General features: G+C 37.5%; 1 protein-coding gene across 1 annotated transcript in view; it reads left to right on the top strand.

Moving 5' to 3' along the window:
• Adam32 (ADAM metallopeptidase domain 32) overlaps positions 1–22,863 on the top strand; it is a 104,891-nt gene that overhangs the window by 70,410 nt on the left and 11,618 nt on the right. The window contains exons 17-19 of the mRNA XM_070016124.1: positions 906–989; positions 5,502–5,604; positions 6,983–7,139. Coding sequence (XP_069872225.1) covers positions 906–989; positions 5,502–5,604; positions 6,983–7,139 — 344 coding nt within the window. The remainder of the gene's footprint in view (positions 1–905; positions 990–5,501; positions 5,605–6,982; positions 7,140–22,863) is intronic.

Here is a 22,863-nt window from a genome sequence, read left to right as displayed (position 1 = left end):
AATGCAATTTTGTCTTCTTTTTAAATGAAAAGTACTATTATACTCATGTGAGAAAGCCATAGCTTACTAAAGTTGCGATTTTATTCTATAGGTAACAAAGTTGAGAATAAATCCTTAATCTTCCAATTACCATACTTTGAAATGGAAAGAATTATTTCTGGGTTTTGTCAAAACATCTCATAATAAAATAACATACATTCCCATTACACTTTCATAAATATATTATTAAAGATTTAGATGACTTGAATAATAGCTCATATTTTACAAAAACTGAATCTATACCATAAGTATAAAAATTCATTTCCTTTCTATGAAAAATATTTATATATTCAGTAAGTACAAAGTATTGTTTTCACTGTGTTCTCAGGAATAAGTTGGCTTCATTTCATGGTATTTTAATAAAACAAAGTAGTTTTTTGATTATGACTTGTTTTTCTATTATCAAACTCATTGCAATCCAATTTCCTGTTCTGAATCACTCTTTGAAATTATTTAGTTTAATAGATTTTACATTTTAGTGGATGCAATGGATGTGTAGAATGTTCTCCCATTCTTCTTGACCTACCTCCACTACATACAGCTCATACAAGAGTAGTCATTATTACAGTTGATGAGTCTTAAATTGTCCTCATTACCACCCACAGTCCATCACCAAGGACTTAGCAATTAATCTCCAGATTCATAAGTATCACACTGGTTAAGAAAAAAAAATTTCAAGAGAAATTTAAAAATATGTTAAATATAAATAAAAACACCTCTCATCAAAATTCAGAAATACCACAAAAGTAACACTTAGAATGAAATTGGTAGCATTGAGTTGTGATGTTGTGACATGTAATCGCTAATTGTAATGACATGATTACCACCCCCCAAACTAGAAACTTGTTGCATGTGTCTTTCTTTAGATGTGTATAAATTTTGTATGTGTGGAATCAAGAGGATTGAAGGCCCAAGCAGACACTTGTGCACACAGATGCAATGGAAATGGAGTAAGTAATCTATTACGAGATTGTTTTGTTTCCTTTGTATGTTCTTCCCCCTATGGTATATCTCCTGTTGTCACTATACTGGATACTGGTATCTTGTATATACATTTGTATATACATCTTGTATATACATTTGTCCAATTTGGGGAGGAGAAGGGGAATAACAAAATGCTGAAACAAGGACACAGGATGACCCATTGCAACAATGATACCCCCAAGACAGTATATTGGAAATGAACTTTACAACTTCAGGTTGTAAAGGATTGCAGGGGTGGGGGAGGGAAGAGATAGTGGAAGAACAAAAAAAGGAGGGAGTAACAATGCTCGACAAGAAATGTACTGATTATCTTACTCATGTAACTGTAACCCCTCTGTACAGCATCTTTACAATAAAATAAAATTAAAAAAAGAAAAAGAATGATGTCTTGAAGCACAACTTTCTTGGATAGTTTTTTTAAACAGTACTAATTTATTTACCAGTGTTCACTAACTTCTTTCAATGTTCCAGACACATTGAAGCTAAATTGAGTAAATAAACTCAACTACTAAAAATTAGTGTTAAACCACACTTTGGGTTAAATTTGAAGATGACTAACATTTTGAAAATTTATTCTATTGAACACTTTCCCAAAGTGCTAAATGCCTATACACATAAACCTGCTCACAAAAGGAAGATTTTAGTGTTCATAGTATACATGAAGAGATTGATTTTCTCCCATTTTAAAGATTTTTTTAAGCTTTAGATTCACAGAAAAATTGAAAGTTCAGGATGTTACGTAGTTCTCTTCTATTAATTTTTACACAACCTCTCATAATATCAACATTACACACCAAAAGTGTTACATTTGTTAAAATTGGTGTTAGATATAGTCACACATTACTATGTCCCCAAAGTGTATGGCTGACACTGGAATTCACTTGGTATTGGACAATCTATGGATTTTGACATACTTAATGGCATGTATCTACTGTTCTAATATCTTGCCAAGTATTTTCACAGCTCCTAAAATATTTTAATTGGGCAGCTATGGTCATTTGAATTTAAGGTTATTATTGAGAATTATAGTCTGATACCTGTCATTTGTTGATTCCAGTAATATTTGCTCTTCTCTTTCTCCCGTATGCATCATAGGAGGCTCCTGGATAACTGAATTGAACATGTTTAATTCTTTCCTGATTCTCATTTGTTAATGTATTTTCCCCAAGCTTTCATGGCTCTGCATGTCTTGCTTTCTAATCTGTGTGTAGGATTCCCTTAAATAACATACAGTGGTATATTTTAATAGTCCTGAATTTCTTTAGTTTGTGGTTATATTAAAGGTTTTAGTGTCTTTTAAACTTTTAAAAGATAACTTTTGGAAATAGAAATCTTGATAGGTGGACATTTTCTTTCAGGACTTGAAATTTTAGGATTTCTTGAATTTTAGGTTTTCTGCTGAGAAGTTGACTTTTTATGATACATTGTCTTTGGCAGTGAGATAGTGCTTCTTTTTTGCAGCATTTCATATTTTTCTTTTTTCCTGTTATATTTACATTTACTATAACATGAAGAAGTTCTTGATTGGCCATGTCTATGTAAGGTTGTAAATGCCTCCTACCCATCCATTTCTTTGTTTAGATTTGGGGAGATTTCTGCTGCAGTTTTACTGAATAGGTTTTTGATGACTTTGGTTGTATCTCTGCTCCTTCTACATCTTGAATTCATAGGTTTGTCCTGAAATTCTTGAAAGTTATGTTTTTTTTCCTTTGTTGATCAATGGAATAACAAGCAGATTGCCAATCCCTGATGTCCTGTCTTCAGCTCAATCTCATCGATTGATAATGCACAGTTATTTTTTTATTTCTAAGATTTCCATTTATATTTTTTCATTGTCAACTTTGTTTCTAAGTTCTAAATTTATCATCAGTTGTTCTAGCACTGATATTTAGATACAAGGAAGAACATAGACATTGCTATGCTTTCTCATTGATGTTCTAATATTGGTATTTGAGCTCAGATCCTTACACTTGTTAGACCAGTGCTTTGTTGTCAAGCTGTGCTTCTAGTCCCTTTTAGCACTGGTTATTTTTTGCAATAAGGTTAGTAAAACCTGTATTTAGGTCACAATCTGTCTACTTTTTTTGCGGGGAAGGGGGAGGAGGGCAGACACGTTGTCTGTTGTATGGCTAGTGAAGATCTTCTCCCAATCGGTGGGCTTTCTATTGATCTTTCTACCTATGTCCTTTGCCATGCAGAAGCTGTGCAGCTTCATGCAATCCCATTTGTCCATCCTTTCTTTTATTTGCTGTGTTTCTGGTTCTTTATTAAGAAAATTTCAGCCTGTGCCAAGGAACCCTAGAGTTTCTCCTCTTCCTTCCTGTAATGTTTTCAGGGTATCTGCTTTGACTTTAAGATCTTTGATCCATTTGGAGTTGATTCTGGTGCAGGGTGATATATAAGGATCTAGCTTTAGTTTTTTTTATAGGTATTGAACCAATTTTGCCAGCACCATTTACTGAAGAGGTTGCCTTTCTTCCATTCTATTCTTTTTTAACTCCCTTATCGAAGATTAGGTGGCTATAGTGTGTGTGTTCATTTCTGGTTCTTCAGTTTTATTCCATTGGTCCTTAGGTCTGATCTTGTGTCAGTACCAAGCTGTTTTGATTACTATGCCTTTGTAGTAGAGTTTAAAATTTGGTATTGATATTTCCCCAGCGCTATTATTTCTGCTAAGGATTGCTATTTGGGGTCTTTTATTGTTCTATATGAAGTTTTGGATTGCTGCTTCTATTTTCTTGAAGAATGAGGTTGGAATTTTGATAGGTATCACATTGAATTTGTAGATAGCCTTTGGCAGTATTGCCATTTTCACGATGTTAATCCTCCTAATCATGGAGCATGGGAGGTTTTTCCACTTGTTTAGTTCTGCTTTAATTTCCTTTTTCAGGTTTTTAAAGTTTTCATCATAAAGGTCCTTCCTTTCTTTAGTTAACTTCTAGCTATTTTATTTTTTGTGGGCTATTACAAAAGGAGTTGCTTTCCTGATTTCAGCCATACTCTTCTCATTGTTGGCATACAGAAAAGCCATGGATTTTTGAGGGTCAATTTTATATCCTGCTACTTTGCCAAAGTTTCGAATCAGTTTGAGTAACTTGGGAGTAGAGTCGATAGGTGGCTTCAAATACAAGATTATGTCATCTGCAAAGAGGGAGAGTTTTAGTTCATTTATTTGGATCCCCTTTATATTTTCATCTTGTCTTATTGCTCTAGCTAGGCATTCTAATACTAAATTGAAGAGGATTGAAGAGAGCCAACATCCTTGTCTCATTCCTGAAATTAGAGGAAATGACTTTAACTTTTCGCCATGGAGTATAATGCTGGCTGTAGGTTTGTCATACACAGCCTTTATTATATTGAGGAGTGTTCCATGGATTCCTAGTTTCTCCAAAGCTTTCACCATAAAGGGTGTTTTTCTCCATTTGTTTAGTCCCCAGATTCTCCTCTGCCATCTTCTTCCTGACTCACGCCCTGATTTTTTTAAATGTTGTAACAAAGCTAAGTATCTGGTACCCGTTGGATTACAATAAGCTTCTGATAAAAATTCAAATTGAGCTCTGGTGAAGGGCAGTGCTATGCTAATAAGTGTTTTGACAGCCAATCAGAGGAAGGAAAAGTAGACAAGTCACTAAACACACAGATGGCAGGAGATGCACACAGCTTCACTCTGGGAAGTGGTATTAGAAGGATTAGAATACAGATGGACCCATTGCAACAATGAGATGTACAAGTCGTTATGTCAAAAACGAACTTTACAACTTTGGTGGTGGGGGGAGGATCAGGTAGGGGGGCTGGGGGAATATGAGAAGGGATGGGAAGGGGAAACAAAGGAGGAGGCAACAGTGCTTGATAAGAAGCATACTCATGGGCTGGGAAGGTGGCTCAGTGGTAGAGTGCTTGCCTTGCATGCATGAGGCCCAGGGTTCGATTCCTCAGCACCACATAAGCAGAAAAAAAAGCTGGAAGTGGCGCTGTGGCTCACGTGGTAGAGCGCTAGCCTTGAGCTGAAGAGCTGAGGGACAGCGCCCAGGCCCAGAGTTCAAACCCCATGACTGGACCCCCCCCAAAAGAAAGAAATGTACTCATTATCTTGCCCATGTAATTGTTACCCCTCTGTATGGTATTTTCACAATTAAAAAAAAAGAATTTAAGTTGTTGGCATTATATTAAATTGCATACAAAAATTTCTCATAAACATTGGAAGGTGCTCTCTTTTTTGGAACCTCTCTTTATAGCTTGTCCCTCTTTCCCTCTCTCCTTGCTTTCTTTTTCTCTTCCTTCTTGTTTTCTCTCTCTCTCTTCATATTTCATTCTTTCTTCTGCGTGTTTTAGTCTAAAATACCAAGTGTTTATTTTATGAGTTTATCTTCCTAATTAAATCACATAAATAAAATCATACTCATTAAAATATAAAGTAACCAGAATGGTTTCTCATAATTTCACTTTCAACATAAAAATACTTTAAAAATCAATCCTAGGTGTGTACTAATTCCGGAAATGCATGTAAATGTAAGCAAGGCTTCTCACCGCCAGACTGCAGATCACCTAAGAAGAGATCTTCCTTATGGACTGGGAAAGGGGGCAAGTACCTATGTGTTTAGATACCTGTTCAATGAAATTCTGAAATTGCTTATTTTCAGTAAAATAAAGTCAGTTTTTCGCACTTGAAAAAAAGGCTACTATTATTTATGATTTTAAAAAGAGAACTAAACTACACTTCTCTCAAATTACGTGAACCACATATCCATTCAAAAACTTTTTTCTATAAACTTGTTTCTGTTAAAAATGTCATGATTAGCCGGGTGCTTGTAATCCTAGCTACTCTGAAGGCTAAGCTCTGAGGATCACAGTTCGAAGCCAGCGGGGGCAGGAAAGTTGGTGAAACTCTCTATCTCCAATTAACCACCAGAAAACCAGAAGTAGCAATGTGGCTTATAGTAGTAGAGTGGTCACTTTGAGCAAAAGAGCTCAGAGAAAGCACCCAGGCCCCAATTTCAAGCTCCATGACTGAACAGGAAAAAAAAATCAAGCATGATTAAATCTGACATATCCCTGATAGTCTCCCTCAGAATATTTTCAACCTGCTACTTGACCTATATGATGAATTCTGAAATTTCAGCTTCAAACAAATATTTATTCTGGGTCTAGTACTATTAGTATGTTTCTATTATGTAAGAAATCAAATAGAAGATAATAATGTACTTTTGAAAGAGTTTGTAGTTCCAACGAAAGCAATTTGTAAATTGCTACTTAGGAAATAACATTCTCTTTATTCATTATGGCTTTAGTTTCTATGATATATGTATGTACTGAGTTCACAAATATTTATTGACATTCTTAGTGGGTAATGCATGCTAGTCTAGACACTGGAATGTGAAGTAGGCCAAATTGTTATCATGGAATTCAGGGACCAAACTTACGTTTGTGTATCCTGTAGTCATAGTGAAAGAATTCAGGTTAGGAATCAAGTTTCAAAATTTGTATTCTCATGCCCTTTTTAGTAGCATGTTCCATATGTGCATGCACATATATGTATAAACACATACACACAAAAATAGGTTAATATATACATACACACAAACTCAAGGGTCAAAAGACAATATACTACTCACTAGAAATTGGACACAATATTAGAGTGAAGTTGATTTGATAATCCAGTTCTTGAAACAAGGCAAATTTGATTACATTTTCCAACATTCCATATTATTGAGTTCTTTGGGCCCACTTACAGTATTTTAATTAGATTCTGTGGTAGTTACTGTATCATAGAATGTGCTTTAGGTTTTTAGAGCTGGTCTCCCAAGTTCCTAGAAAGAAAATTGTTAGGTACAGTTTTAAGTATCATAGTTTCATAGTAATTTTCCCTTATCTCTTGACTATCAAAAATTAAGAGTATTTAAAAAAATGTTGTAGTTTGAAAGTAAAAGCAGCTTAATTTTTAATGTGCTTTTATATTTAGATGTCACGGTGGAAGGAATTTCTCCAAAAGCTGAGAAGAAGTGGCTCCTAGGTTTATACATCGGTTTACCGGCTCTCATTATGGCAACTCTGGTAGTCGTGGCATGGAATAATTGGAAAAAGTGGTTTGCCAAGAAAGAGGAATCCCAAAGTAGCAAGTAAATTGAATTGGTGCTCCAGAGTTAAACTTGAGTAGCATGTGGACCCAAGACTACATAAAGCAATGTCATGAGCAGCAATGATGCTTTCATTTTACCAGGATTCTCATTTAATTGTGTGAATATCCTCATTTGTGGGGAACTTTTCAAAATATACAGATTGAGGAGTACAATGGAAATATACACCAGGGCCATTGCCCTGCTATGCAAAGGGGAAGAGCACATGAATATTCAGAAGTCACAGAACTTCTGAGTGTCCTAGAGCTTATCAAAATGTGGCCTGGATGGTCCTTTGATACCACACTATTTCAATGATCTTGCTGCCTCATACAGAATAAAATTACAAATATTCTCTGGGTAAAATTTTCAGAAGGCCAAGCTGTACTTTTTCTTCTCAATATGTTTAAAAGAAATAATTCAAATGCAAAGGAAGACAACAGGAAATAAATATTGCTTTTCCTTATTTGTGTCAGGAAGTCAACCCTCTAGGCTCTTCTCCTAGTCTGACCCCCTTGCCCCTCCTGCATAGGGAGACCTATAGCATTCTCTTGCCCCCTGCAAATGCACCCCCTTTTTTCATCTGGTATATGTGTTTTCTATCGTTCATGACTTCTCAGGGATGGCTTTACTTTATCAGCAATTTGGAAAATAGTTACACTTTTGGACTTAATTTTTACAGTTATAATAATTGGTTTTATTGTAATCCCCATGCATGCTTTTATTTTAGATGAATCTTTTTCTTATTTTGCATTGTTTTTGTTAACATATCTTGGTTGTACAGGGTGGTTTCATTACAATATTACCATACATACTTACAAGTCCACCTGATTAAATGACCTCATTCATTCCTCTCCCTTATTCTCCTCCCCTCCTAAAACAATTTCAAAAGGTTCAATGTTTCTGTTTCCATACATGCATTTAAAATACTTCAACCATCTCTGTTTGCCCCTCCCAGTAGCACTCATCCATAACAGAACCTGTTATACATTCTTTTCATTCATTTTCTTTAGTGTATATTAATGTACAAAAGGTTTCGTATATCTTACTTCAGTCAGATTAACCTCATCTATTGCTCCTTTTCTAAATAATCATCTTATTCAGATGTTTTCAGTGAGTTTCGGTAAGCCATTTTAATAGGCAGACACAATTTATTTTGACATTTTTCACCTTCCATCATTCTTTTATCCTCTCTACTCCATCAGTCCCTCACAAATATTTCTTTAGTAATAATCATGTATTTGTGTGTATAATTTTTTTTTTTTGGGTCCGGTCGTGGGGCCTGAACTCTGGGCCTGGGCGCTGTCCCTCAGCTCATCAGCTCAAGGCTAGCACTCTACCACTTGAGCCACAGCGCCACTTCTGGCTTTTTTCTTTTTGCTTATGTGGTGCTGAAGAATCGAACCCAGGGCCTCATGCATACAAGGCAAGCACTCTACCACTGAGCCACCTTCCCAGCCCCTATAAAATTTTTTACTACTAGATTCCCACATATGAGAGAAAATGTAGTTTTTGGCCTTCTGAACATGACTTACTTAGCTTATCATGATTTCCAACTCCTTCAATTTTCCTTTAAATAACCTAATTTCATGTTGCTTTGTGTTTGAATAACATATTGTGTATATATACCGTACTTGTATCTGTTTGTCACATGCAGGTTATCTAAGCCCTTCTATAGCCTGAGTATTGTGAGTAAACGTGAAATAAATATGAGTGTGCAGGTGTTCCCACCTTGACTTTCAGATATTTGCAGAAAAGTCATGTCATCAAATGGAATTTCATTTTTTTGCTTTTTGAGGAACCTCCATACTGTTTTCCATGGTGGCTACACTAATTTACAGTGTATATAGTTTCCTTTATTCCCCCATACACTTGACAGCATTTATTGTGTGTTTGATGACAGCCATTCTGACTGTGGTAAGATGAAGTCTCAATGTTGTTTTGATTTACAATTTTTTTATGGCCAGAAGTGTCAAGCATTTCTTCATATCTTAATTGACAATTTGTACTTTTGTTTTTGTTCAGCTTATTTGCAAATTTACCCAATTGGGTTGTTTATTCTTTAGGTCTTTAGTTTTCTGAGCACCCTGTGTATTCTAGTTATTAATCTATCATGAAATATAGTGGTCAGAGATTTTTCTCCTATTCTGTGGGCCATTTCTTCAGTGTAGTGACTGTTTCCTTTGCTGTACAGAAGCTAGTTGTAGTTTTATGGCCATCCAATTTGTCAGTCCTAGCTCTTATTTGCTGAACTACGGGAGTTGAATTCAGGAAGTTATTGCCTATACCTGTACATTCCAGTATTTTCCTATGGCAGTGTCAAAATTTCAGGTTTTATATTAAGAGACTTGATCTACTTTGAATTGATTTTAGAATAGGGTAAGAGAAATCTAATTTCAGTCTTGTACATGTAAAGACCCACTTTTCTTGGTACTCTTTTTTTAAGATATTGAACTTTCTAATTAGAAACTATCATCCAAAATTAAGAACAGGTAGTGCTGGAAGTTTCTAGGTTTTTTTGCATGTTTTTTTTTAATTGTAAAAATACTGCACAGAGGGGTTAGAGTTACATGAGTGAGGTAATGAGTACATTTCCTATCGAGCATTGTTGCCTCCTCTTTGTTTTTCCTCTACCATCCCTTCCCTCCCCACCTCCCCAACTCCTCCCCCCACAAAGTTGTAAAGTTTGTTTTCAACATAGTGTCTTGTACATCTGTTACAATGGGTCAACCTGTATCCTTATTTAAGCATTTTGTTATTTTTCTTCCCCTCCCCCAATTAGAAAAATATATATAAGTTGCAGGGCACTGGAATAAAATGCAGTGAAAACAGGGGTTATACCATGGGGGAAAAACATACCAAAGAAACAAAATAAATCCCATAGTACATTATAAATATATTAAAAACAATAGCAAGAAAGAAAAAAACCACTTATGTCCCTATTTTGGTATTCATTTCGCTTAGCGTTATCTTATATGGTCATATGTACATAGCTTTTGACCTTTTCTGCTTGTCCTAGAAATATACTAGCTATATTGCACACAAGGAAAACCATGGGACCTATGTTTCCTTGGGCCTGGCTTATTTCACTTAATATAATTTTTCCTAGTCTTTCAATTTCCTAACAAATGGGTGGTGTCATTCTTTCTGATGGAGGCATAGAATATCTATATCTATATCTATCTATCTATCTATCTATCTATCTATCTATCTATCTATCTATCTATCTATCTATCTATCTATCTATCTATCTATCTATCTATCTATCTATCTATCTATCTATCTATATCTCATTTTCTTGATCCATGCATCTACTGAGGGGATTCTGGGTTGGTCCCATATCTTAGCTATGGTGAATAATGCTGAGATAAACCTGGTTGTGCTGGTGACTTTAGTATGGCCTTGTTTGTGATTGTTTGGTAAATGCCCCAAAGCAGGATTGCTGGGTCATAGGGAAGCTTTATGTGGAGGTTTTTGAGGAACCTCCATACTGCTTTCCAGAGTGGTCGAACAAGTTTACACTCTCACCAACAATGCAGTAGGGTTTCATTCTGTATCCCCTCTAGCGTCTGTTGTTATTAGATTTCTTGATTATAGCCATTCTAACTGGGGTGAGGTGGAATCTCAATGTTGTTTTGATTTGCATTTCTTTTATGGCTACGGAAGTTGAGCAGTTTTTCAGGTGACTATTGGCTGTTGTTATTTCCTCTTCAGAGAAGTCTCTCTTTAAGTCTTTAGCCCACGTATTTAGCGAGTGGTTGTTTCTTTGAGGATTTGTTGTTGGGGGATTTAGTTTTTTGAGTTTTAAGTATATTTTAGATATGAGACCCTTGTCCATTTTATGGCTAGTGAAGATCTTCTCCCAATATGTGGGCTTTCTATTGATCTTGCTACCTATGTCCTTTGCCATGCAGAAGCTGTGCAGTTTCATGCAATCCCATTTGTCCATCCTTTCTTTGATTTGCTGTGTTTCTGGTTCTTAAGAAAATTTCAGCCTGTGCCAAGGAGCCCTAGAGTTTCTCCTATTCCTTCCTGTAATGTTTTCAGGGTGTCTGCTTTGACTTCAAGGTTTTTGATCCATTTGGAGTTGATTCTGGTACAGGGTGATATATAAGGATCAGTTTCTGTTTTTTTTCTCAAATGTCTATCAATTATATTTTTAAGACTTGAGAATAATATAAAAGAGAAATTTTAGACTCAAAGTGTATGTTAGATTAGGGTGCCTGTGCCTCTGGAGGCTGAGATTTTAGGATAATGGTTCAAAGCAAACATGGGAAGGAAAGTATATGAAACTCGATTTCCAAAAAGCCAGAAGTAAAGCTGTAGCAGGAGTGTAGAGTGCTAGTCTTGAGCACAAAATCTTTTGTGGCAAACATATACAGAAAGGAAATGTTGAAATCAGTAAACACACAAATAAAACTAACAAACCAACAAATAAACCCTTTAGGCTCAAGAAAACCAGCATTAAAAGAAAAATAAAAGAGCAAAGTTTAAAAGATAAAAGGCCTTTGCTGCAAGTATTGTGATGATGGTGTATGTTTGCACTTGATTCTGTTTATGTGTTGTATTACGTTAATTGATTTATGTATCTTTTCTTTCTTTCTTTTTCTTTTCCCTTTCCTTTCTCTTTTTCTCTTTCTTTTTCTTTATGTCAGTCATGGGCCCTGAACTCTGGGCCTGGGTGCTGTCTTTCAGCTCTTCAGCTCAAGGCTAGCACTCTACCACTTGAGCCACAGCGCCGCTTCTGGTTTTCTGGTTGTTTATTAGAGATAAGAGTCTCACAGACTTTCCTGCCAGGCTGGCTTTGTACTGCTATCCTCAAATCTCAGCCTCCTGAGCAGCTAGGATTATAGGCATGAGCCACTGGTGCCCAGGTATTGAGAAATTTTTGCAACTGTGTGCATCTAGGAATTTGTCTATTCCTTTTATTTTTGTATATTTACTCAGTTTGTTAGAGTATATTTGATAGTATTCGAGTAGAATACTTGGTAGAGTATACTGGTTTTGTACTATAGTACACTTGAGAGTATTCCTTCTGTTAGTACTTTTTGAAAAGATGTATGTCTTTCTGAGCTTGGCTCATTTTGATTTACATGATGATCTCTAGTTCCATCCTTTTTCCAATAAGTGACAAGACTATTTTTTATATAACCAAATACTACTCCATTGTGTATATGTATTACATTTTCTATAACTCGCTGTTAATAGGCACACAGAGTGATTTCATGTTTGGCTATGGTAACAAAAACGTGCAAGTATTTCTATTGTACATTGACTGTGATTCCTTTGGGTATCATATTTATGTACATAATCACATTGATATCTATGTATCTATGTAGATTCAAGAATGGTATAGCTAGATCATTAGTTCTGTTTTTATTTAGTTTTATTTTACTCCCCTCCTCACATAGCCAGGATGTCAGATGTGTACTACCTTAACTAAAGTTGGTCTCAACGGAGACCCTTCCACGTATCTTAGATAACAGATTGTGCCACCACACACAGCTTATTTGTTGAGATGTGGTTTTACTAATTTTTTTGGCCTTGGCTGGCCTCAGTGATCTCTGCTTCCTGAGTAGTTGCTATTATAGGGATGAGTTACTGTGCCTGGCTGTATTTAGATTTTTGAGCATCATTCATGTCTGTACTAATTTATACTGCACCTATAGTATATAAGGGTTCCTTTCTCCTCCTTTGAAATGATTGCTAACATTTGTTAAGGAAAATTTGTTTGTTTTTGACTGTAGCCATTTTGATTCAGATGAAATGGAAATCTCAATTTTGATTTTGATTTTCCTGAGTGTTAAAGATATTTTTCTGAGTATTTATTGTTTATTTCTACTTTCTTTTTTGAAAAGTGCCTATTCATTTATCTGTTGATTTTACAGCTTGGATTATTTGTTCTTTTGATGCTTATTTTTTTAAACTTCTTTATATTCTCTAGGTATTAGTCTTATGTCAGATGAACAGCTGGCTGGTCAAGATTTCCTCTAATTCTCAAGTAGTCTAATATTCTGAGGTAGTATCTACCTCAGTAGAAATACTACCTCAGAATATTGTTTTCATTTGCTCTCCAGAATATTTTTAATTTGATACAATTCTATTTCTTGAGCTATTGCAGCCCTGTTCATAAAGTCATTGTTTGTGTTTATGTTTTCAAGTGTTTTTTTCTTCATTTTTCTCTACGAGGTTCAAAGTTTCAGATTTACTAGATTAAGGTCTGATCCATTTTGGTTATTTTTTTGTAATGAGTGAGAAACACAGACATAATTTCAGTTCTCTCTATGTATGGATATACCATTTTCTGAGCACCACTTGTAAATAAGACTGTTTTACTTTGCTTTCTAGACTTATATAAATGGAAGCATAATTAAGTTCTTATTTTTATGTGGCTTATATCACTCACTATATTTTTTCCTGTTGGTCATGGGGCTTGAACTCAGATAATTCAGTTATTTATTCTGATATATCCATGATCTTGTTTCAATGTTTTTAAATCATTTTCTTATCAAAAATTATTTAGTTATGTAAATATAGATTTTCAGCTACTTATCTGTTGATGGACAGTTGAATTAGTTCCAGTTTTTAGCTGATATTAATAAACCCATTGTCAACTTTCAGATATAAGTCCCTATGTGAACATATGCCTTCTCTGTCGGTTTATTTTATTTATTTATTTTATTGGGAAAATACTGTACAGAGGAGTTACAATTACATGGGCAAGATAATGAGTACATTTCTTATCAAGCATTATTGCCTCCTCCTTTGTTTCCCCTTCCTATCCCTTCCCATCTACCCCCCCTGTCTTTATCCCCCACTTTCTTGGTTTATAACAGGAACAGAATTGTTGGATCATATAGCAGGTGTATGAGCCAATTGTTTTCCAAAGCAGTTATACCATCTTATGTATGACAGTTCTAGTTCTTTGACACCCTTACCAAAAAATGTGTTGTGGCCTAATACTTGAAAGCTCTAACATTGTTAATAATATACAGAAATATCTCATTAACTTTATGTTGAATTTCTCTAATGAGGCTGCAGTCATTTCAGATAGTCATTAACTATCTGTGTACATCATCTTAGAGAAATTTTAAATCAAATCCTTTGTCAATTATTAATAGTTTTCTCTTTTTATTATTTTATTTTGATTGTTATTATTGTCTTATTTATTTCTTGAAATGGGTTGTTTGTTGCATGTTGAGTATTCTTTATACATTCTATATATATGTATTTTAAATATATATACATATATATTCAAATGTATTCTCTGGGGTTTGTCTTTGAATTCTTTTACATTTTTTCCAAAAGCAAAAGTTTTAAATTTTAATGAAATCCATTATAGCAATTTCATCTTATATAGACTCAAGTAATACAAAGGTTTTCCTCCTATGCTTTTTTGCTAAAAGTTTCATAGCTTCAGGTTTACACTGTCGTCTATTCTCATTTTAAATTAACTTTTTATTTTTATTTTTATTTATTTTTATTTTTTATTTTTGGTTCTGGTCGTGGGGCCTGAACTCTGAGCCACAGTGCCACTTCTGGCTTTTTTTCTTTTTGCTTATGTAGTGCTGAGAAATCGAAGCCAGGGCCTTATGCATGCAAGGCAAGTGCTCTACCACTGAGCCACCTTCCCAGCCCCTTGAATTAACTTTTGTATGCATTGAGAGCCATAGATTTTTTTTCTGAATAAGAGTATAGAGTTGTTCTAACACCATTGCTTTCGAACTTTGTCAAGAAGGATCTGAAGAGTCACCAATGATGAAGTACCTTTTGAGCATTTCCATCTAAGTCAGTGTCTGAGAATTATGAGTTATTTTTCAAATTGTGTTCTCATGTGAGCACAAGTGATTACTCATTTTATTTGCTTCAGTCAATTATTGTTCCTCTGTCTATGTTGATTTCTTCTTTTGGACACACTGTGCATTACTCTGCACTGAGGTCAGTGCTTTCCTCTGCACATCTCTTTCCCTCTGACTTTCCTTCCTCACTTCCAGTTCTACTATCAGCTTAGGGACTCAGTTGCACTGAAATTCAGTGTGAAAAATCTTGCCTTGTTTCTTTTCTTTCCTTCCTTCCTTCCTTCCTTCCTTCCTTCCTTCCTTCTTTCCTTCCTTCCTTCCTTCCTTCCTTCCGTCCTTCCTTCCGTCCTTACTTCCTTCCTTTCTTCTTCTCTCTCTCTCTGTCTTTCTTTCTCTGTAATTTTGTCTTTACTGGGGTTTAGGACATAGGATGTGAAGGGTCACCTTGGACCATGCCCTTCCCCCCAGGTAATGTCCATTCTAATCCTAGGATGCTTTTTTTGAGCTTTTTCTTTATCTTGGCACGGCTTTTGCTGCTAGCAGCCTCTTCAATCCCTCTGCTGACTGGCTCCTCAATGGAAGAGAATTTCTCTTTTTCTTGGGGATGGAGGCTGCCTGCCTCTTCTGGTTCATTTGCCACTTCCTCCTTAGCTTCTTCCTCTTGGGAGGACTTGTGCTCCCTGGGGCTTTTGTTTTCTTCTACTTTTAGGGTTTTTCATGTGTTTCCTCATTCTTCTCTGGAGTACTACTGCTATTTTCTGGGGATGCCATGGAGAGAGCAGCTAGTTGCTTCTTTTCTTTCTTCAAGTGTTTCTTAAGCTTCTTAGGAATTTCAGCAACTGCTTCCTCTGCCTGAACCAGTGCTTCCTTCATGACATCCAGATTCTTCTGTGATATCTCTCCATTTTCATAGGACAATCTCTCCTCAACTTGTCTCGGAGTTTGTCCCCAAATACACTGTGGCAATCGATTTGGGAAGCAATACTGCTTTTGTTTGCGAGGTTTCCAGAGATGCGGCCTTTGTTCTTGGCAACTGGTAGGCCAATGAAAGTGGAGTGGAAACTGAGTCTGTATTTTGGTGTGTTACTCCTTGTCTTCAGGGTTCTGGAAACTCAGTCCATTTGCTGGGCCCTGAGAATCACTCAGACACCAGGTCTGGCCATCACTCCCCTTGTTTATTTCTCTTATTGGATTTTATTGTACTGTAGTACTGTGTAATATCCAAGGACTGAAGGGGGGAGGACCAAGATGGCAACAGGACTGTAGGGAAATGCCACAGCTCTCTCCAACCAAAATGACAGTTCGAGTTCCAACGCTTAATTTCCCCAAGAGACTGACAACAGCAAAAAGACAAACATCTCAAGAAAAACAGGAGGTGGGGAAAAAACAAAAAAGAAAGAGAAGGAAGAAGTTCAGAACAGAGAAGCGTGAAGACCCTTCCCCCAACCTTTACTGGCTGCATGGCAACGCACCAAGATGCAGCCAGCCCGGCTTGGCGGAGGCTGCCAGAGTCCCCAGACACACAGGAGGTCATCTGCAGATCACCCGCACAGAAGATGCCTGAGCTACCAGTGTCGGACCCGCTGATCATGACGAACAGAGAAACTTCCGAGCCGGGAGCCTGCACAAAGATCCCACCCCCACTCCTCACTCTCCCAGCAGAGGGGCTCCATCCTGCCAAAGCCACTTGGCCCCATGGTGGGAACCCCAGAACTACACGGGTCGCCCACAGAACTCCAGAGCAGAAGACCTGCAAAGTACTGGTGCTGATCTGGAGACCACAAATAGAGTCAAACCCCAGCATGGAACCTGCACAGAGATGTCTTCCCCACCTCTCTGCCAGAGGCTGGAGGGTGGAGGCCCAGCCCAAGGCACGGACCTGAACAACATCAACAGAGGCAGAGAAAGAGGAGAAACACACAGAACCACCACTGCCCGGCCCAGCCCACAAGCATCTCAACTGAACTCTGATTGCAGCGGCAACCAGCGACCTACATTGAACAGAAACAACAACTAGCTCCAGGGTGAGTACCCTGCAGGAGACACTGTATCCCAAAAGGGAGACCAGAGCTGGTGGGAACCTCCAGACCTAGACCCAGACCCTTACCCCAACACCTGGACTACAGGACCCACTAAAACTGGGAACTACTTGAGAGTTCCATCAGCCAGTGGAGCACATACAGCTGGCCAGGCTAGATCAAGAGTGCCCCTGGAAGGGAGCTTAAACACCCAAGCCAGGAACAGTGCCCCTGTGTCACAACAGCCAATAGTGGAAGAAATTTGAACTGTGTACTCCCAGCTGCATAACCCAGGCAGGATACACAGCAAGCACAGGTCCAACTGGTGTGCTCCAGGCCAGGGACCAGAGCCAGCACCAGACCTGGGGATCCGGTGCCTGAGCAACACAGCCAACTCCTCCCTATTGAAGTCAGAAGCTGAGCATATGCTTCAGCAGAGAGGGGAAAACAGGGAACTGCATCCCCTGGGAATCACACCCATGACAGCAAAAGACCTGGGTGTCCAGGGTAAGAGAACCAGAAGCCCAAACACAATCAAAACCTGACCCATATATCCCAGGCCAGGAATTGGACAACTCAGGCCACCAGCACCTGATAATTGTCAGGAGCTCAGGCTGGCAAGGTGGCTCAGTGGTAGAGTACTTGCCTCATGTGCACAAGGCCCTGGATCTGATTCCTCAGCAACACATAAGCAGAAAGGGCCAGAAGTGGTACTGTGGCTCAAATGGTAGGGTGCCAGCCTTGAGATGAAGAGCTGAGAAACAGCGCCCAGGCCCAGAGTTCAGGCCCACAATTGGCCAAAAAACAAAAACAAAAACAAAAACAAAATCAGGAGCCCAGAGCAGACTCCGACTGGGAAGGACATCCAGCACATTAGATCTCACCAAGAGCACCTGTAGGAATAAACAGGAGCAGTCTAGGCCACTCAGTCCTTTTAAAGGTGGGAAATGCCAGTGATCTACAGCAAGAGCCAAAAGCCCTACATTGGTCAGACCAGCAGCTGGAGATCGGCCCTCAACAGAACCGAGACCAGGTACAGACTCTCTCTGCCAGCCCAGAAACAGCAACCAAGCAAAGTCAGACACCTATTGATCAAAACAAAATTTCACAGTAGTCTCCAATAATCCCTGTGAAAATCACAGAGAAAAATTACAAGGTTTATCAACACCCAGGATAGCAAGCTACCCCCCAAAGCCAGCAGCCACCCAGGGGAGAGCCCCAGTGGGAGCAAGGCAGGAATGGAAGACAAAAGCTACATCCAAGAGATGCTGGAGGCAATGACTCAAGAATTAAAGTGAGAAATAGACCAGAAATTTAAAGAACACAAGGATGAACTATCAAAAGAGATGCAGGGTCTCAAACAGGAGGTGCAGCAAAAATAGAGGCAGTACACACCTCACTAAGAGGTGAGATCAGTACAAAAATAGAAGCAGTACACATCACATTGAGAGGTGAGATTAGTACTTTGAGAACAACATCGTATCCATAAATGAGTCCATTTCCTCCATGCAAACCACAATGGAAGCTGTAGTTAACAGAGTGAAAGAAATGGAATTTAGAGTGTCAAATACAGAAGACAGAATACACCAGCTGGACCAAAAAATCACAGATATGGAAAAATCACTTAAATTCTGCCAAAGGGAAATCCAAGAGCAAGCTTATAGTGCCAAGAAATTTAACCTTTGTATAATTGGAGCAGATGAAGGTGAGGAATATCAAAACAAGGGAATGCAACACCTATTCAACAATATCAGTGAAAAATTTCCTCATCTTAAAAAAGAACATCTTACCATCTTAACCTACATAACAGAAGCATATAGAGCACCTAACAAGCAGGATCCCAGGAGAAACACTTCTATCTGAATAATAAAGAAACAATCTTGCATGCAGCAAAAATGAAGAAGGAGCTATATTACAATGGGAAAAAAAATAGAATCACTGAAGATCTCTACACACAGACACTGAATGCAAGAAAGGCCTGGAAAAGTACCATACGAGCCCTGAGAACCAATAACTGACAGCCCAGACTGATATACCAGGCAAAGCTAGCATTCACATTCGATGGAAAATTGAACATTTTTAATAGTAAAGAATAAATGAATTCATAAACAATAAGCCAGCATTACAAAGAATACTAAGAGAGGGGAACACAACCTAAAGAAAGCAACCAGGAACATGGACCTGCACCAGACAGGTATTAACAGAAGTCTAACTTAGTAAGCACAGGAGGAAAGGAAAGAAGAAAAACTTAGGAAAACAGGAATGACAGGTTCCACAATCCATCTCTCTATAATATCCTTAAATATTAACAGACTTAATTCACCAATCAAAAGAAAAAAACTGCAAATTAAATAAACAAACATGACCCAATCATCTGTTGCCTTCAGGAGACCCACCTCTCAGCCAAACATACAAACAAACTCAGAGTGAAGGGTTGGAAAAGGATCTACCAATCAAATGCCCCCAGTAAGAAAGCAGGAGTAGCTATCCTGATATCTGACAAAATAAACTTTTCATTAAAATCAATACAAAAAGACAAGGAAGGATATTACATATTAATACAGGGAACAATCCAAGAGGAGGATACTACCATTATCAACTTATATTCCCCAAACATTGGAGCACCCAAATATGTTGAGCAAATACTCTCAAACTTACAGAATAAAATAGATCCCAATATGATAACACTAAGAGACTTTAACACCCCATTCTCACCAAAGGACAGGTCTACCAACCAGAGGATAGGCAAAGGAGCTACCAAATTAAGTAAGGCCATACTTCAAGCAGAACTAACTGACGTCTACTGAGTATTTCACCCCTAAAACAGCACAGTACACATTATTCTCAACAGCTCATGGAACTTTCTCCAAAATAGACTATATCATAGTTCATGCACAGAAATTAAGCAAACACAAGGAGATTGACATAATCCCCTGTATCCTACCACAATGGAATCAAGCTAGTTCTCAATAACAAAGCATACCACAGAAATTACTCAAATACATGGAAATTGAACAGCAAACGTCTAAGCAACACCTGGGTAACAGAAGAAATTAGAGGAGAAATTAAAAAGTTCCTACAATTCAATTAAAATGAAGACACATCACAAAGAAACTTGTGGGGCACAGCAAAAGCAGTCCTGAGGGGAAATTTATTGCCCTCAGTGCCCACATCAAGAAAATAGAGATAAACCAAGTAAATAATCTCATGTTGCAATTAAAACAGCTAGAAAAACATAAAAAAAGGAACCTAAAGTTACTAGACAGAGCTAGATAATCAAAATAAGAGCAGATATTAATTTGATAGAGAATAGGAAAATTATAAATAAAATTAATAACAAGCTGGTTCTTTGAAAAAATAAATAAAATTGATATACCTTTGGCAAGATTAAGAAAAGAAGAGAGGAAACCCAAATTAACAAGATCAGGGATGCCACGGGAAAAATCACAAGTACCCAAGATATCCAAACAATTATAAAGAACTATTTTCAAAAGTTATACTCTCTAAAGAAAGAAAACCTAGCAGAAATGGATGCATTATTAGAGAAATACAAGTTGCCCAAATTGAGCAAAGAAGTAGTAAATCAATTAAATAAACCAATATTTTACAACGAGATACAGGAAGTAATCAGAAGTCTTCCAACAAGGAAAAGCCCAGGATCAAATGGATTCACAACAGAATTGTATAAGACTTTTGAAGAATAACTAATACCCATACTCCTCAAGCTCTTCAGAGACATAGAGGAGGGAGCTATCCCAAACTCATTCTACGATGCAAATATCACACTCATACCCAAACCAGGCAAAAACCCAGCCTAAAAAGAGAACTACAGACCAATCTCCTTGATGCACACTGATGCAAAGATCCTTAACAAAATTCTAGCTACAGAATCCAGAAACACATTAAAAAATTTGTATATTACAACCAGGTAGGCTTCATCCCAGAGATGCAAGGATGGTTTAACATACGTAAATCAATAAATGTAATCCAACACATCAACAGAGCCAAGGTCAAGAATCACATGATTCTTGCCCATGTAATTGGAACCTCTCTGTACAGTATTTTCACAATAAAAAATAAATAAATAAATATGTTTGAAACAATAGCAAGAAAAAAAAAGAATCACATGATTATCTCCATAGATGCAGAAAAGGCTTTTGATAAAATACAACACTCATTCATGTTAAAAACTCTGGAGAAAATAGGAATAGAAGGAACATTCCTTAAAACAATAAAAGCCATATATGACAGACCAATAGCCAATATTATACTTAATGGGGAAAAACTGCAACCAATTCTCCTAAAATCAGGAACCAGGCAAGGATGCCCACTGTCTCCACTCCTCTTCAATATAGTCCTGGAACCCTTAGCCAGGGCAATAAGGCAAGAAAAAGATATTAAAGGGATCCACCTAGGGAAAAAAGAAGTTAAACTATCCCTTTGTGCAGGTCACATGATACTATACCTTCATGATCCCCAAAACTCCATCCTCAAACTCTTAGAAATTATAAATCACTTCAGCAATGTAGCAGGATACAAAATCAACCCACAAAAATCAGTCGCCTTCCTGTACACCGGCAATGTACAAGCAGAGAGGGAAATAAAGGAAGCAACCCATTCACAATAGCCCCCCCCCCAAAAAAAATATTTAGGAATTAACCTAACCAAAGACATAAAAAAAACTATAAAAACTTAAAGAAAGAAATGACAGAAGACACCAGGAAATGGAAAGATCTTCCATGCTCTTGGATAGGCAGACTTAATATAGTGGAAATGGCAATACTGCCAAAATTAATATACAAATTCAATGCAATTCCTATTAAAATCCCAATGATGTACATTTCTGAAATACAGAAAACAGTCCAAAAATTCATATGGAACAACAAAAGACCTATAATAGCCAAAATAATTCTAGGCAAAAAAAGAAAACATGGGAGGGATCTCGATGTCAGACTTCAAACTCTACTATAGAGCCATAATAACAAAGACAGCTTGGTACTGGCACAAAAACAGACCCAATGACCAATGGAATAGAATAGAAGATCCAGAAATAAAACCATATGCCTACAGTCAGCTGATATTTGACAAAGGAGCCAAAGACATACAGTGGAAGAAACACAGCCTTTTCAACAACTGGTGCTGGGAAAACTGGGCAGCCACACATGCAGAAAACTAAAAGTGGACCCCAGCTTATCACCATGCACCAACTCAAAATGGATTAAAGACCTTAACATCAAACCCGAATCTCTGAAACTACTGCAGGACAGAGTAGGAGAGACACTTGAACTTATAGGCACAGGCAGGAACTTCCTGAACAGAGTCCTAGGGTCACAACAAATTGGAGAGAGACTTGACAAATGGGACTACCTTAAAATAAAAAGTTTCTGCACAGCAAAAGCTATAGCAACCAAGCTAGAAAGACAACCAACTAACTGGGAAAAAATATTTACCAGCAATATATCAGACAAAGGCCTAATATCCAGTATATACAGGGAACTCAAGAAACTAATCCCTCCCAAACCTAACAAACCAATTACTAGATGGGCAAGGGAACTAAAGAGAGACTTCAGAAGAAGAGATAAAAATGGCAAAGAAACACATGAGGAAATGTTCACTATCCCTGCTTGTGAAGGAAATGCAAATAAAGACAACCCTGAGATACCACCTTACCCCAGTCAGAATGGCCCACATCCTCAAATCAGCCAACGACAAATGCTGGAGGGGATGCGGAGAAAGAGGAACCCTATTACACTGCTGGTGGGAATGTACACTTATGCAACCACTTTGGAAAGCAGTCTGGAGGGTCCTCAGAAAGCTAAATATTGACCTCCTTTACGACCCAGTCATACCACTTCTAGGCATCTACCCTGAACAACAAGGACATGCATCTCCTCCATGTTTATTGCAGCA

Source organism: Dipodomys merriami, unplaced genomic scaffold, assembly GCF_024711535.1.
Source record: "Dipodomys merriami isolate MVZ:Mamm:240054 unplaced genomic scaffold, mDipMer1.0.p SCAF_12, whole genome shotgun sequence".
In the NCBI taxonomy this organism is placed as follows: Eukaryota; Metazoa; Chordata; class Mammalia; order Rodentia; family Heteromyidae; genus Dipodomys; species Dipodomys merriami.
This window is presented reverse-complemented; position numbering and strand designations above follow the sequence as displayed.